At 32.8% G+C, this 14,932-nt stretch overlaps 1 protein-coding gene across 2 annotated transcripts in view; it reads right to left on the bottom strand.

The window, feature by feature from the left end:
- Positions 1-3,140: 3,140 nt before the first annotated feature.
- Positions 3,141-14,932, bottom strand: part of LOC125070861 (serine/threonine-protein phosphatase 2A 56 kDa regulatory subunit gamma isoform-like) — a 48,269-nt gene continuing 36,477 nt past the window's right edge. For both annotated transcript variants that reach the window (XM_047680857.1, XM_047680856.1), the window contains 7 exons: positions 12,619-12,749; positions 9,909-10,026; positions 9,343-9,455; positions 8,735-8,897; positions 7,932-8,161; positions 7,483-7,660; positions 3,141-6,590 (listed from right to left, as the gene is read on the bottom strand). In XM_047680857.1, the coding sequence (XP_047536813.1) occupies positions 6,444-6,590; positions 7,483-7,660; positions 7,932-8,161; positions 8,735-8,897; positions 9,343-9,455; positions 9,909-10,026; positions 12,619-12,749 (1,080 nt within the window). In that variant the 3' untranslated portion in view covers positions 3,141-6,443. The remainder of the gene's footprint in view (positions 6,591-7,482; positions 7,661-7,931; positions 8,162-8,734; positions 8,898-9,342; positions 9,456-9,908; positions 10,027-12,618; positions 12,750-14,932) is intronic.

The raw sequence follows: 14,932 nt of genomic DNA, 5'->3' as shown, positions 1-14,932 counted from the left end.
ACGTACTAAATTTAAAACGAGATTATTAGACTGTGAATTCTATGAGGTTTGTGGCTGAATAAAAACAAAAATCAAGAAAGTAATCAGTTCGTATGTGGTATTTATGTTCAAGGACACAATATATACATACGACCTTTTGTAGTTGGACTAACAGCAGCGATGCCATTTGTATCGGCTAGTGATTGGTTTCCTCTAGTTGTAAGGTTTTAAATGCAATATAGGCTTCATAAATTAGTCACGATTTATTTTTAGTTTTATCTGAAAAGCTTAGGTACATATAAAAATTTCGATTTGTGATCTGACAAGTATTGATATTTATTCAGAGATTCTATGGAAGAATATTGTTAATTCTATATTAGTAAAAATTATGTAATATGTAATTATGTAATATTGGAACAATTTCAAATGATACGAAGCGTGCGAACTTGAATAGTGATTTCAATCATAGTTTAATCTAAATTAATAATATGTAGTATGAAATAAATCGAATTCCAATTTCAATATTTGTATCAACTGCGTACATTATTTTCTTGCTTAAAAAATCATTAAACCGAATTATTTTTCGTATTCATTGTGTAATTATAATCTTTTATTGTAAAAAAGGAAACCAACTTTTTTTTATTATACATGTTACTGTAAAAGCTCGAACTAAGGTAAATCTTAAGATTTTCCAGTAAAACCTAAGATTTACCGAGTGAATAATGGTAAAAGTTCGAATCCCAAAGTTTTATGGACATTTACCATTCATAATCGGTAAATCTTAGGTTTTACTGGAAAATCTTAAGATTTACCGTAATTCGAACTTTTAAAGTAACATATATATTATATTCTGTTTTTATGATTTTTATGTCAGCTCGCTACCACGACAGATCCAATTCTAAACGCCGGTTTAATCTAATAAAAAGTATGTTCGCGGTTAAAAATAATATATAAAATAGATTATATATGTCGCCGTAAAATTGAAACTGTTAGATTATAATTTATCTTGCGAGATTAACCGTCGGATGATTTCAATTGAAATTATAAAAACTTTAATTTCTAAATTTAATCCAAAAAAATTTTATACCTTTTATTGTAAATTTTATTTTATTGTAAAATCACCGTAAATAATCTTTAGAAAAATTAGTACGAGATAGGTAATCTGTTATAATCTAACGATATTTGAAATTTTACAGTAATATATACATTTCAAAAATTTAAAGTACACTTGTTTTTCATGCTGACAGTGACACAGTAAGTTAAAGATTTTTTATTTCGACCCACTTTGGTGAAACTGGCGTGTATGATACTCTGTAATGTTTGTATGTTAAACCTTTTCTATATCTTTTGACAGAACTTATCAGAATTAGAATTGATTCAAAAGCTATGAACTAAAAAAAAAATTAATCGCAGCGATGATCTCTGTCAAAAGTAGGAGACGGGATTGGAAAGATAGGAAGCTCCTCTATACTACGTAAAAACTATTGAATTGAATTATTAATACAACTATACCTCATTGTAAAAGAGTCGTAATTTTTTTTTGTTTATAGTTTTTTTTTTTGAATTATGGTGCTTAATTCGTAATTTATTCCTTATTAATATTAGTGTTTCGTCTTTATTTTTGTGAAAAATTATTTTTAATGAAATTATACTAAAACTTTATTAGAATGAGGTTAAATTAAATTAGTTGTTTTGAAATGACATTCATAACCATTTCTGAGGCGTAAGCGACCATCGGGATATAGAGTGCTATAGACTTAAACTCAGTAAGAGCATTCGCGTGTAGTTTAACGAATAGGAAATGTATGCTACATTACCGCTGTAATACGAATGGCGCTACGCAGCGTTGCTAATTCGTGCATTACATAACACGTAATGTATTTAACTCATAGATGAACATTCGTATTCATAATCTTTCGGGCGAAATATACTTTAAAGTTTATAAAAGTCAAAGTAAGCATAAGTATTGGTCGTGGAAAGATTATTCCTTATAATCTCTTGTTAGTCTGTCTACAAAGCTTGAGAACAATCTCGAGTGACTGTGGATGTTTTTATTGAGAATAGACATCCACATATTGAAGGGATGTTAATTACTGAGACTATCAATATTCACGATATATTACAAGCGGGCGCACTAACGCGTTCACTGTACTGTTCAAAGTTGTAACATTACAAGTGCGCCCACTACATTGCTCTTGAATTGTTCACTTATCTATCGCTCGTTTCTGACGTTACATACACGCGAATGATCTTGATGGAGTCTTATTATTATGATATGAAACAATTTGTCGCTTGTCAATCTACGACGAATTACCAATTTCCGCGGGACAAATCAATAGCAGAAACAATTCAGATCATCTATTAAATATATGTATAAAATGTGGAATACAATTTGTATTTATATATTAATAAATAGTTTTATCAGGCATGTTTTTTTTTTCTTTTCTACATAACGCACAGTATATCTAGAACTTATATATTGTCTAAATCATTAATAATGGAGTCGCATATTAATTACTTGTGTATAGAAATATATCATACTAGGAAAAGAGGTCAGATCATCTGTGCAGACACTAGGCTATAATGTTTGATTATTTATAATAGATAGACTGTCAAAGCTGAGAACGCGTCGAAGGAATAGTGGCCAACCGTTGACCACAATTACACGCGCTCTAGTAAAGTAGTATGACGTTTAGCGAGTGTCAGGTGAGGCTGTCACGCACACCAAGATAAATAACGTTGCCTCGTGAGTTTTAATTCTTTTTTAGTGCGGCATTCTATCTAGATATATAAATAATATAAGCTACTATTTGAAACGATGCGCTCTCCGTAGTCAGTGTCGCTCTGAGTCTCTTACTCTCAAATAAATACTTTGTTTATTGAGTTAAATTCCAGATTCTCAATGTTTTAATTGTGAAATAGATATATGCCCTGAAAATAAATCAATAGATTCCTAAGAAAATTCGTGAGCAATTTCTAACAATAATAAAATAATATTATTTTATTACATACTATCAATAATTTTATATAGAGTGTTAGCCTCACTTCGAGATGGGTGTAGTCTGTAGTGAGACCGTTTAATCTTGAGAATGTTTAAAGCTGAACAATAACAAAATATTTTATATATGATCCTAAGGATTGAAGGAAATAAAACATCGAAGTATATGCACAACTTTGTATTATAACGATCATCATAAGCACCTTACAATATGTCATCTGTTACAATATTTTATTTCAACAGTTACATTATCGTTATAAATATTTATACAAAATTTATCATTTTATTTGAACAGCTTTGCAAATTATCGCTAAAGTGGTCAGTCCAGTCACTCGCCACACGCAGAGATCTACACCTACTCGCTACACACCGAGTGACCGTGTCAATCGCTTAAGACGAATAATTTCTTATAAAATTGCACACATTCGCTTACCAGAAGCAAAATATACCGTTTCATATACACTGGCTTAGTCATAACTTACATATACATTTTATAAAGACGCTACTCGATGGCTCCAGTCACTCGATGTTCATTAATAATACCGTAACAATAGGCAAACGTCGGCGTAGCCAGCCGTACATGGGCCGACTGCCCAGGCAGACACCAGAAACATGATGAATCGAAGTATCTATCTATCTTTCATGTAACTTTCCTAGTAAATATTGTTACCAGTTATTAATAGTTTTTAATAACTAAGTATCGCATTAAAAATGGATGTAAACGAGGTCTGATCTATCCCGGTGGCTCCCTGGGCTGTAAGCTGGTTGCGCCGACGTCGACGAAGGTGTTTGCAAGAGCTTGCTGAGGTGACTATCGTAGTTATTGCATTTATAAAATTCTTCTTTACCATTAAGGTGTAAGTTAGTTATAACTGTATTTTTCAAAATTCAGTCAATTTATTCATTTAACATTAAAAAAAAGACCTGACACCGTATAAAACGCCTGATGCGATACAAAAAGAATAATAATAAAAATAAATTTGATTTCTAATAAATACAGAATATAGTGTTTTCAAGCACACACACATTCTTACTATAACGCATTCATACAATTACAATTTTTTCACATAAACTATTTAAGTTTTGACAGTGCTCTTAAAGAATTTTATCTGATAAAAAAATGGCTTCAACATAATCACTTTGGCACACTGCACTTAACGAAAAAAAAAAAAAATTAAAAATATAACAAAAATGCAAGTCGTGCCCTACCAATTCATATTTTTAATAGGCTATGTGTGGATATTTATAAATTAACTATGGCTAACTAAGCGCCTATAACTTTTTTATCTAGTGTAATCTATTTAGTCTGTCCCTGACATAGTTACGTGATAGAAACCGAAATATTATATTAGTTTGTAAATTATTTTCTGCGTTGAAAATAATAGCTTCCTTGAAAGGCACCATCAGTATATAAATGCCACTGTTATTCAGTGTATTGTTTTTCCATACACCGATATTAAAGCATTAATTTATAATCTGTTACGAGTACCTTCATAATAACATTTCATTAATAATAGTAATGATATCCGTGACTAATAATTTTTTTTTCAATTTAGAATGTTTGTGATCTTTTATAGTAACGTTTAAATAATTAAACGATATTATATATTTCATTTAGTTAAGACAACAATTTTGAACTTTAATTTATCGATCAAGTTTATTTTTTATATAATAAAAAAAAAATATTTAATGCGCTCTGTATATAATTTATAAATAGCAAAAATACAAAGGCGTAACAGTGTTATTTATGAAAGTATAAGAAATGTTAAAAAAAGCTAATAAATGAAACTTAAGGGTCCAGACAGATAAAGGCATTTGTATCTGTACGAAAAAAAAATAAACAGCAATTGAAGAAAGATAAAATTATACCCTGGAATGATTTTCGCAGTACAATTATTTTTAAGGATATTGTATTGATTGTAAACATTTAACATGCTATGTAGGTACTAACTCTCAACCGATAAATGTTTTTAATATTTAGAAAGTATTTATTTGAAAATGGAAGCCGAGTCTGTTGAACAGGGTTCCTAATTTCCTTTTGTCGATTGACGTCTCCTTTAGAAGACTTGTAATAAATTTAACAATCTATCTATGTTAAGGAGAAGAGGGACAGACAATGAACAATATAATAGTGAATACCACCACATGGAAAGTGTCGTTAAACGCTTCGAATCAAATAAATTATCAACAAAAAAAAAGTTTTAACTTATATTTTGCATATTAAGACGCTTCCCGTGTGGCGGTTAAGTCATTTTAAACACTAACTATAATATATAAACAATGCATCACATCACTTCACTGTAGCGTCCTTTTGTCATCGCTATTGACTTTCTTACAACAAAGAATTCTATCGAAATTGGCGGTTGCAACTGTCACTTTGACACTTGTGATGGCTATCGTATCAACAATTACTAGACACATAAAACACCGAAAATTTAATACCAACATTATACTTTACTTCATTATGTTAAAAATGTTCGTGGATATTGCTGATTGGCTGACAGGCTTAATAATAACTAATATATATTATCTGTGTTTGTTTTAACGTATGACTATTGTTCAAAATTTTAGTAAATACCTTTTGATGTGTACTTTATGTTAAGTCTAAAGCGGTGCGATGACTACTATGTTAAGATACATTAAATGGATTCCATATTAAATGGAATTCTCATTAGATTGCATTCATGGAACTGAGTAGTACATGACAGCTTTCTGTTCAGAATGATTGGAATCGATAAAATATTATTTTGCGACAATTAACATATAAATTAAAAATAAAGTTTATCGATTTAGTTTAAGACTTTTAATTGGTGCCAATTTCTAGACAATTCTATTTTGCTAGTAAGAGTGTTTTTTTTAAATGTATAACTTTTTAAGAGTTTTGTCTGAATGCAATCTAATAAGATATATAATTTAAATGTTATGTATACAACTTAATACAATTGTGTTATTAATATTTGTTTGCCTATACTCATTTATTGTTGGAAATTCAAACTTAGTGTAGCACCTAACTGCCTCAACACCTCACTATCTGTAAACATGAACCAGCCACCGAAAGGATTTAGGATGTACAAGGAAGAATTTTGGGTATATTTAACAATCGTATCAAAATCTAATAGCACTTTAGTTTTCCAACAATATATAAGTCATCGCTCTTGTAAATGATGAGCGAAATTGTCAACAGTCAACTCCGGGTAAAGTATCACAATTTGGCAACTATTTCCATGAAAAATAAGTCACGTATTCACGTCATCTCTAACTCTAAACTCCTAGCGACGCGGGTAGATGACGCCACGAAGTTCATACGTGTACATGTTCAGTTTGGAAATCATTAGCACTAATCGGCTCTGGGCGGTTTTCACACATTTGAACTAGATTACCTTTCGACACAGTCGACAATGAACGGCGACGTCAAAGTCGCCAGGCGAAATTAGCTCTTATAGAGACGCAACGAGGGTGGATATCGCTAGCACTGGTCGGCGTCCGGCGGCGTGGCGAGGTAGGCGTCGGCGCGCTTGTGCTCGATCAGCGCCTTCACCGTCGACGTGTCCGCGGGCAGCTCGGACTTCTTCCTGAGGAGAGGCTTACTGGCGTTGTAGTTCTGTTTTCGCGCCTGGAACGAAACGAAAGAACATGTTCGTTATTAATAAAAAAACTCCCAAATGTCGACCACCAATTAACAATCACGCGCAAAAAATGTAACATGAATTTTATTTTAATTTTTTTATTGTTAGTTACAAAGAGTAAATGTTACATGCATATTCGAATATCCATTAATTGGAATTCAAACAAGTTTCCATTCAAATCTAATTCATTCCTAGCGATAAAATAATTAATATTTACAAACTAGGGTCAAAGATTCAAAACCTTAAACAATGAATTTAAATCAACAAACATTCAATAATATCGTTCTTAAATGTTTTGAGGGAACAAGAAAACACATACTTTATTTGGTAGCAGGGTTTTTGTGCAAGTCGCCTATATTTTACCGCCAAGCAGTAATAATTAGTATGGATGTGTTCGAATGGTGAGTGAGCCAGTGTAACTACAGGCATAAAGGCACAAGGGACAAAAACATCTTAGCTCCCAAGGTTGATGGCGGATTGGCGATGTAATGGTAATGAATGGTTAATACTTCTTACAGCGCTAATGTCTATGGGTGGTGGTGATCGCATACCATCAAATGGCCCATCTCCTCGTCCGCCTACCTATATCATAAAGAAAAAACATCTAAATTATTAAATTTTTTGATGTACAGGAGCGATAAATAAAATACATTTTGAGCATATTTTGTCCGAGTAGTGGGCAAGTGGAATAGAGAAATGTTGCGTCCATTTTTGGACATCTAAAGTGAACTTTACTCAATAGAAATGAACTGTCATTCAAATTAAAAAAATGTATCAGCTTAAATAAAAAATATGATGTCTTAGCGTTTGACGATCCAATCAGGAAGTTATCTTATGCGGACTTTTAAATTTAAGATATTTAAAATAAGAAGTAAGTACGTCGAGCGCGTCGGGCTCGAGCGCGGGCGCGGGGCCGAGCGCGGGCGCGGCGTGCGCGGGCGGCGGCGGCGCGTGCGCAGGGGGCGCGCGGGGCGGCGCGCGCGCGGCGGGGTTGGCGGCGGCGCGCGCCTCCAGCTTGTGCCACAGCTCCTCGCGCTGCAGCAGCCTCTCGCGCTCCCTGGGGACGTGCCGTGCCGTTAATGTAATATTTCCTCTGATTGAAAATATTTTTTGTTAAAGTATAACAAGTCTCAATATATGTTTAAAGTCACACATTTCACTAGTACCTATGAAGATGTTACGGTTAAAACTCAATTTATTTTAAAACACTTTAAATTTTAATCCTTTAGCTCTATATAATATCTATGTACAATTAGTAGTACTTTTATGTATTTTCTCTAGTAGTGTAAGTGTATATCCACAGGTAGAGAAGAAACGACTGGACTCACTTTTGTTTCTCCTGCTTGTACTGTTGAGTGCATTCATCGAACAGTTTCTGGTTCATCTCCATGAACAGTTTCAGAGCGTTGTAAACCAGGCCGTGTATGGTCTTGTTCCAATGGCTCTTCGTGTTCCGGTAGAGTGACGGGAACATGATCGGTAGGATGTGCGTCGCGTTGTCTGATATCAGCGACATTATATACTCGTTGTTCCAATAGTACAGAGCTCGTTCTGCCACCTGTGAAACATTCGTTATGTTTAAACAAATACGTAGAATAATATTTACCACTACTGAGCCATTGGTATTCATAATTTTCGTTTTTTTTTGTAATCAAAATTGTTTTCATAAATTGTTATCATGCCATGATGAAAACTATAAGTTAAGTTTAACACAGGACGAGTAAAATAATCTTATCTCAAAAATATTCACAAGTGTAAATTATATTGGTATGTGTGTGCGCGTAATTGTGTGTATACTTGTAAACGTTTGTAAGCGTGTTTTTGTTATTGACATGATTTTGAGGATCTTAGTCTTTTCGGATAAATTACGTTTAATAAATCTTATGGAATGACAAGTTCAAACTGCCTGTTTTGAGTGAAATTAAATATTTTACTTTGAATTATTTCGTCATTGCATTTGGTTTTCCCATAATAAATTTCAATCTTACTGATATTAAGCATATTATTGTTTGTTATTACGCTTAATCGTCTTAAACATTAAACCCTCGCCCAACACGGGCGAAGGCGCAGCCCCAAAGAGCAACGTATATTTCAAATAATGAGAGCAGTTACAGATAACTCAAATAAATACCTGAAAGTGTGGACTGGAAACACACTTGGCGAGCTGCCTGAACAGCGGGTCCATTATCTTCTGAAACTCCGCCGGCTCGATCACGTCCAGTATCTCTTCCATTTCGTTGAGAAACATCACCTCCTTGGGTGAGTGTGTTTTCGGCCAGTATTTTAATAACGCTCTGAAAATTGAATATAAAACTATTATTTTAGTACCTTAGTACATTTTGAAGGTTCCATAACCACCTGTGCACTGTCTCTTGCGCATTTGGTCTAGTCCCTAGTCTCTGATAGGTTTATTCATTGCTGTTCAGGATTACATTTATGTTAAGTGATTTTTACTTCGAAATTATTAAACAATTTATACAAAAATCACTGGGGAAATGCCTCTTTTCACGATAAAGTTTTGTGTTACGGTACACATGATGTTTTCCATAATTTTATGGTAAAGTTAAAATAACTCCATAATTATCTATTAGCCATGCTCAGATGGAATAGTTGCAAAACTTTAATTTTAAGTTATAAATAAAAAATAATATGAATATGAATTTTATTATTTCGTCGTAAGATTTTTATGTTTATAAATTAATATGTATACAAAATCAGCAATATAAGGATTTCTCCTACCTAACGACAGGTTGCGTTAAAGACGGGTCCTTCTCCAGGAACTGTACGACGCAGTAGGCCAGCTGCGGATGGTATACCGATAGTGACTTCACCTTGTGCAAAGGCAGCAGCACCTGGTGGTACATTATGATAATGTTTAAGCAGAAACAGTTTAAAATATATTATCATTCATTTTAATCGTCTGAATTGTATCGTATAGAACGGGAAATTTATAAGGTAAGTGCGCCCCAACTCTATGATTGATTACGCAAAAACGACTACAAAAACAGTAATTAATATAAAAAAGAGTCAGACAAGCATCATAGTACACACATATATATATAAAACCGCTAGGAATGCCGTTAAAAGGTTCCGTTCTATAATATAAATCCAACTTATATACCTACTCAACATATAGAGTTTTCAATTTTCAATTACCAAAAAATTTATAAGAAAATTTAAATTATGTTTAAAATACAGTAATGCATATTATAATTTCGCTAATTCATATATATTTAAAATAAATAATTGTCAAAATTTTGATTGATTCATCAGAAGAATACTTTTATGTTAGATAAAATAGTTACCCTTAGTAGGAAAAGTTTGTGTTCCTCCTTAAGCGGCAACGCGAAACCGTTGATGATGGACCCGAGGATTTCTAGTAATTCTGCGATGCCGTTATGGTGTTCAGTTTCGTATATAAACCTAGGAAAAGACAAAGGATCAACAAAAACAAGTCAAATACACGACTGACACGAAAAAATGCCAGTCATTGTTCCGCGAATCAATTGCGGATTAACAAATCGTAATTTTAAAATATAAATGACTACCATTGCCCGTAGCTTTGTCCGCATGAATCCAATTATTACAGTAAATACAAACGCGGATGAACGCTTGCTTAACAAAGTACAATTATTTCAGGCTAAACTGTTATTATTACTGAAACAAAATATAGCCTATGGTACTTCTGGAAGTTCTGAATTAAGTAGCCATCGGATGATGAAGGATTTATTAAAATCGTTTTTTTAGTTTCTGTGTTTATCGATCACAAGCAAATCTTTTATAATATTATTATTATATATTTTATAGAATCAAATATCTGAAAATACGTGCCAATGACACCTGTAAAAGGAGTATTCTGTAAGAAGAAACTCGAAACTCACCGTAGACACGAGCGTGAAATGTCATAAAATTTAATTAAATGTCGCATCACTAATAAGTAAGTCGTAAGTCGGTTGTCAACATTTCACGAGTGAGATACGAAGTTTCTTACAGAGCTCCGGCTTTGCACGGACGCAATTCATATATAAAAATATATATATGATAAAATTTATACCCTGGAAACATTTTTGGAATTGGTTTATTAACATCTCCTACATACAAACAAACAAATGTTACCCCTCTAAAATTATAATATATTTATACTTTTTATATAATGTCATTGGATAGACATTAGAAAATAAATAATCTCATCTGAATAATAAAGCAAATATAGCATTCCGAGTGTTTTTAGCTTAGCTTTGAAAATACACTACGAAATTCTTTTGCATATTTTAAAGTGGCGGTGGTCACGATATACTGCCATTACGATTATAATTGCGGCGATTGGTAAATAACAGCTAACGATGTGTATCATTTTATAAATTATATGACATTATACGTTTGGGAAATTCAAGGTTTTTCCGATCATTTGCTATACATATGGTATATTATATCATAGGTTTGTTTTAGCTCTAACATCTCAAAGCCATAGTTTACAATTTCGGAAAAAGTTATTGTCCCTATTAAAGGTATTATGTAATTGTTTTCAATCTTAGAATATTCTCTGGTTTACCACTCTCTTGCTGAAACCTCGTACGTACAGCAGTAGTACCTGGGACTATATAGGAACACCTTGGTAGCATGCTAAAGCGATCCCGTGCCACCCTCTAAAAGATGCGTGGATACTGCTGGTTTGTAGTAGGTATTCCGGTGCAGGAGGCGCCGGTGAGTCCTACATACCCCCCGACTTCAAAACGGAAACGCGTAAATGTGTTTTTACAACGAAACCAAAAAAAAACTTCGTTTAATCTAACTCTATCATTGCAGACTGCCATCCCATTTAAGAGATATTTATATATATAAATGTAGATACACCTTAGTAAAAGAAGGCATAGGTGTATATGTTTTGTACATACACTGTATAAATATAATATATCTTGGTTATCCTATAATAAAAGCAATCCTTAAAGGTTAAAGGCAATATAACCTGTATTGCATAAGACCTTAAACGAGATGTGGGCCAATTGTATGTATATTTGTCGAGTGCGCCGAGTAAAATGGCGCATTGTGTCAGACACGCCTTATCCATTATCCCATTTAAATATACATTTTAGCCTTATTTTATTTTCACAATTCATATTAAAAACATCATAAACTACTATAACAGTACTTATTTTTAAACAATTCAGATGTAATAGAACACTTCTAATACACACTATTTTTGTATTATAGAATAATACTGAACTAAAGATTTAAGGAATGCAAAACATTATGTAGAACACACCAAAAATCATAAAATAAGACTTAATTCGAATTATAAAGATCTAAACGATATCATCACACATAACATTTGAATGATAAATTAAATAATACATATTATTGAAATATGAGAAGTTAAATATGATTAACAAAACAAAAAAAAAATAGACAGATATGATATCATTATGTACTCGTATCATTATTATTATTATCTTTAATATTTAATGTTTCTCCTCTTTCGAGGGAGATAAAACCTAAAACGCGGGCCAAAGCCAAGCGTTAAGGTGTGATAACATTCAGAACGTGGACGATGAAGTTGAAGATGATGTAAGCTTTCGGCAAGTATTACCAATTATCGCTTTCTGAAGCATGTAGAGAATATTGTTTAAGTTTTGCAAATCTCGATAAACACCGATGAGTAATGATTACGGACCGAAATCAAGTGAGCATCATCTGGGTCCTGATTTAAAATTTTGAACTATTAGTATTATTTGTTGTAATGTAATTATTATATAAAGATATTTGCCATTCTTTGATTGATGATTTTCAATTTGTTCATGCACATCGGTAGTATAAAGTTTATCGAACGAAGCTTTACACCATTTTTGTTATAAACACTAAATTACAACAAATGTTTTGAACTGATTAATATAGCTCGAGGTGCGAACTCTAAAATAAGTAAATAGTACGACTACGTTGCACGGTGCTAAGGAAAATATTCTATGTATTTCCTGAACCAGGACGTTGACAAGTCGAGTTCATCTGTATTTTACTTACCTATAGAATACATTATTGATTTGTTTCCGTATGTAAGCGCGTAGAACTAAGAACTTTCCGTATATCCTGTGAAGAGTTGTCTTGAGGAAGTCACGCTCTCGCGGGTCCTCTGTGTCGAATAGTTCTAATAACTGAAATAAAAAAGAAACTTTATTTTATGCTGTAAATAAAAAAAAATCGTTTACAATTATTTAACATTTGAAAGAACATGAAATTCACGGTTGTCATGTAAATAGTCGAGTCGAGATGGCCCAGTGGTTAGAACGCGTGCATCTTAACCGATGATTTCGGGTTCAAACCCAGGCAGGCACCACTGAAATTTCATGTGCTTAATTTGTGTATATAATTCATCTCGTGCTCGGCGGTGAAGGAAAACATCGTGAGGAAACCTGCATGTGTCTAATTTCAACGAAATTCTGCCACATGTGTATTCCGCCAACCCGCATTGGAGCAGCGTGGTGGAATATGCTCCAAAACCTTCTCCTCAAAGGAGAGGAGGCCTTTATCCCAGCAGTGGGACATTTACGGGCTGCTAATGCATGTAAATAGTCTTTTCCAAAGGAGGACTCAAGACAAATTAACAATTTTGACATTTAATTGACGCGATATCTTTGGTCGAAGTGGTTGAATAGATGGCGATGAAGCAAAAAAATGGCGTTTTTAATATCACCGAAGTTGTTATCGAAATAATAAGTAAAATTAAAGTGGATATAAGTAGAAGTTTAATAGTGTTGTACTATATATCAAAATATATCAATCAAGAGCTGTTTGTGCATATTATAGCTGAGCTATTAAATCTAAAGTTTGGTTATGCTTGCATCTTCTTCGATTTTAATAGAATATAGATAGAGATCAAACAGATAGAGTCAGTGTAAGAACTTTCTTATAACCATTAATTTGGGGGTATATAAATTGATGTGTGAGATACGTATACAAATCGATGCGCATAAAGCCTGGATGTGTGTGTTTCTGATTGAGGTCTGTGATATTGATCTCGGCCGCATGTCACGTGGGGTCTTGATAACAGATAATTGCATGGCGATCAGTCTCAGGCGATGGTCCGAGTGAGGCGTGTGATATCGCGCGTTTGAGCCAAGTCAAGCCAAGAGCAAAGTGAACACTATTCACACTGATATTTTTTTATAATTATTAAATGAAAACTTATCGTCAATTAGATGTTACCAGTTTTATTAACTTGGCCTGTCAGTTTTGGACATATGCAACTAAATTTTTAAAGAGTGACACATAACCGATTGAACTAAAAATTTTGTTTACGCCATTAGTGCCGGTGAAGTAGATGGATGAAGCAACACTTTTTTAAAAAGTCAAGGTCAAAGTTTTGGGAAGTATTTTTTATCTTTTACTCAGGTTCTAGCCAGTCTCGTAAACATAAGGTCACCATGATATTAAGAATTTCTTATATGAGAGTATGAATCTTATAATATTTAGATATTCTACCGCGAAACAGCAACAGTTAATATTGATGTGTTCCGGTTTGAAGAGTAACTACGAGCACAAGGGACGTAACATTTTTGTTCACAAGTTTAGTCATGTATTGGCGATTTAAGGAATATGTTGATAATATTTCTTACGGCGGGCGGTGGTACGTATTACGCCAAAGGTATTTTAGTTTATATATTTTTACAAACTTACACAATTGATATGTAAAATAAAATAGAAGTAATATAATATTTGCATTGAAATATTCGTTTAACCGTATTTAAATCGTCAGCTTCCAATAAAAATGAACTATTAATTTTATCGAAAGCAAACATAAGTTAGCATAATCGTTATTATTGATTTGCTGTTCAATCTGTACAGTGAGTTATTGATTTGTGATATTCTTTAATAATTTGAATATATCTTTTATAATTTATACTTCAGAAGCAAAACAATATTGCATATAATATCAATACTAGTTGGCATTTCGAGAAATAATTAATAATAATAATTAATCAGTCATAGCAGCATAAACGATGTGTGTATGAGTATGTTAAAAATATGTCATTTAAAATTTAAACGTACACCTATTAAAGCCATTGTTACCTAAGGATGAAAACCGCAATCATATAAAACGCAACAGTCGCACGTGAAAAAGCTTGCATCAAATAATTAAAACAAAATATGTTCAAAAAGAACGCACTTATATTAAGTAAATAGATATCCGTACCGTTTTCACAGTAGAAAATTTTCACTATTTATGTTTATAAAATGCAATTGTCCTTATAAATTGTACCAATTATACATCCTATCACATACGTTAATTTCATTACTCTTTAGGCGTAATATCCGACGTAATATAAGGGTTGCCAAC

The sequence above is a fragment of the Vanessa atalanta genome, chromosome 18 (genome assembly GCF_905147765.1).
Source record: "Vanessa atalanta chromosome 18, ilVanAtal1.2, whole genome shotgun sequence".
In the NCBI taxonomy this organism is placed as follows: Eukaryota; Metazoa; Arthropoda; class Insecta; order Lepidoptera; family Nymphalidae; genus Vanessa; species Vanessa atalanta.
The sequence above is the reverse complement of the archived record's forward strand: the minus strand, read 5'-3'. Positions and strand labels throughout refer to the sequence as shown.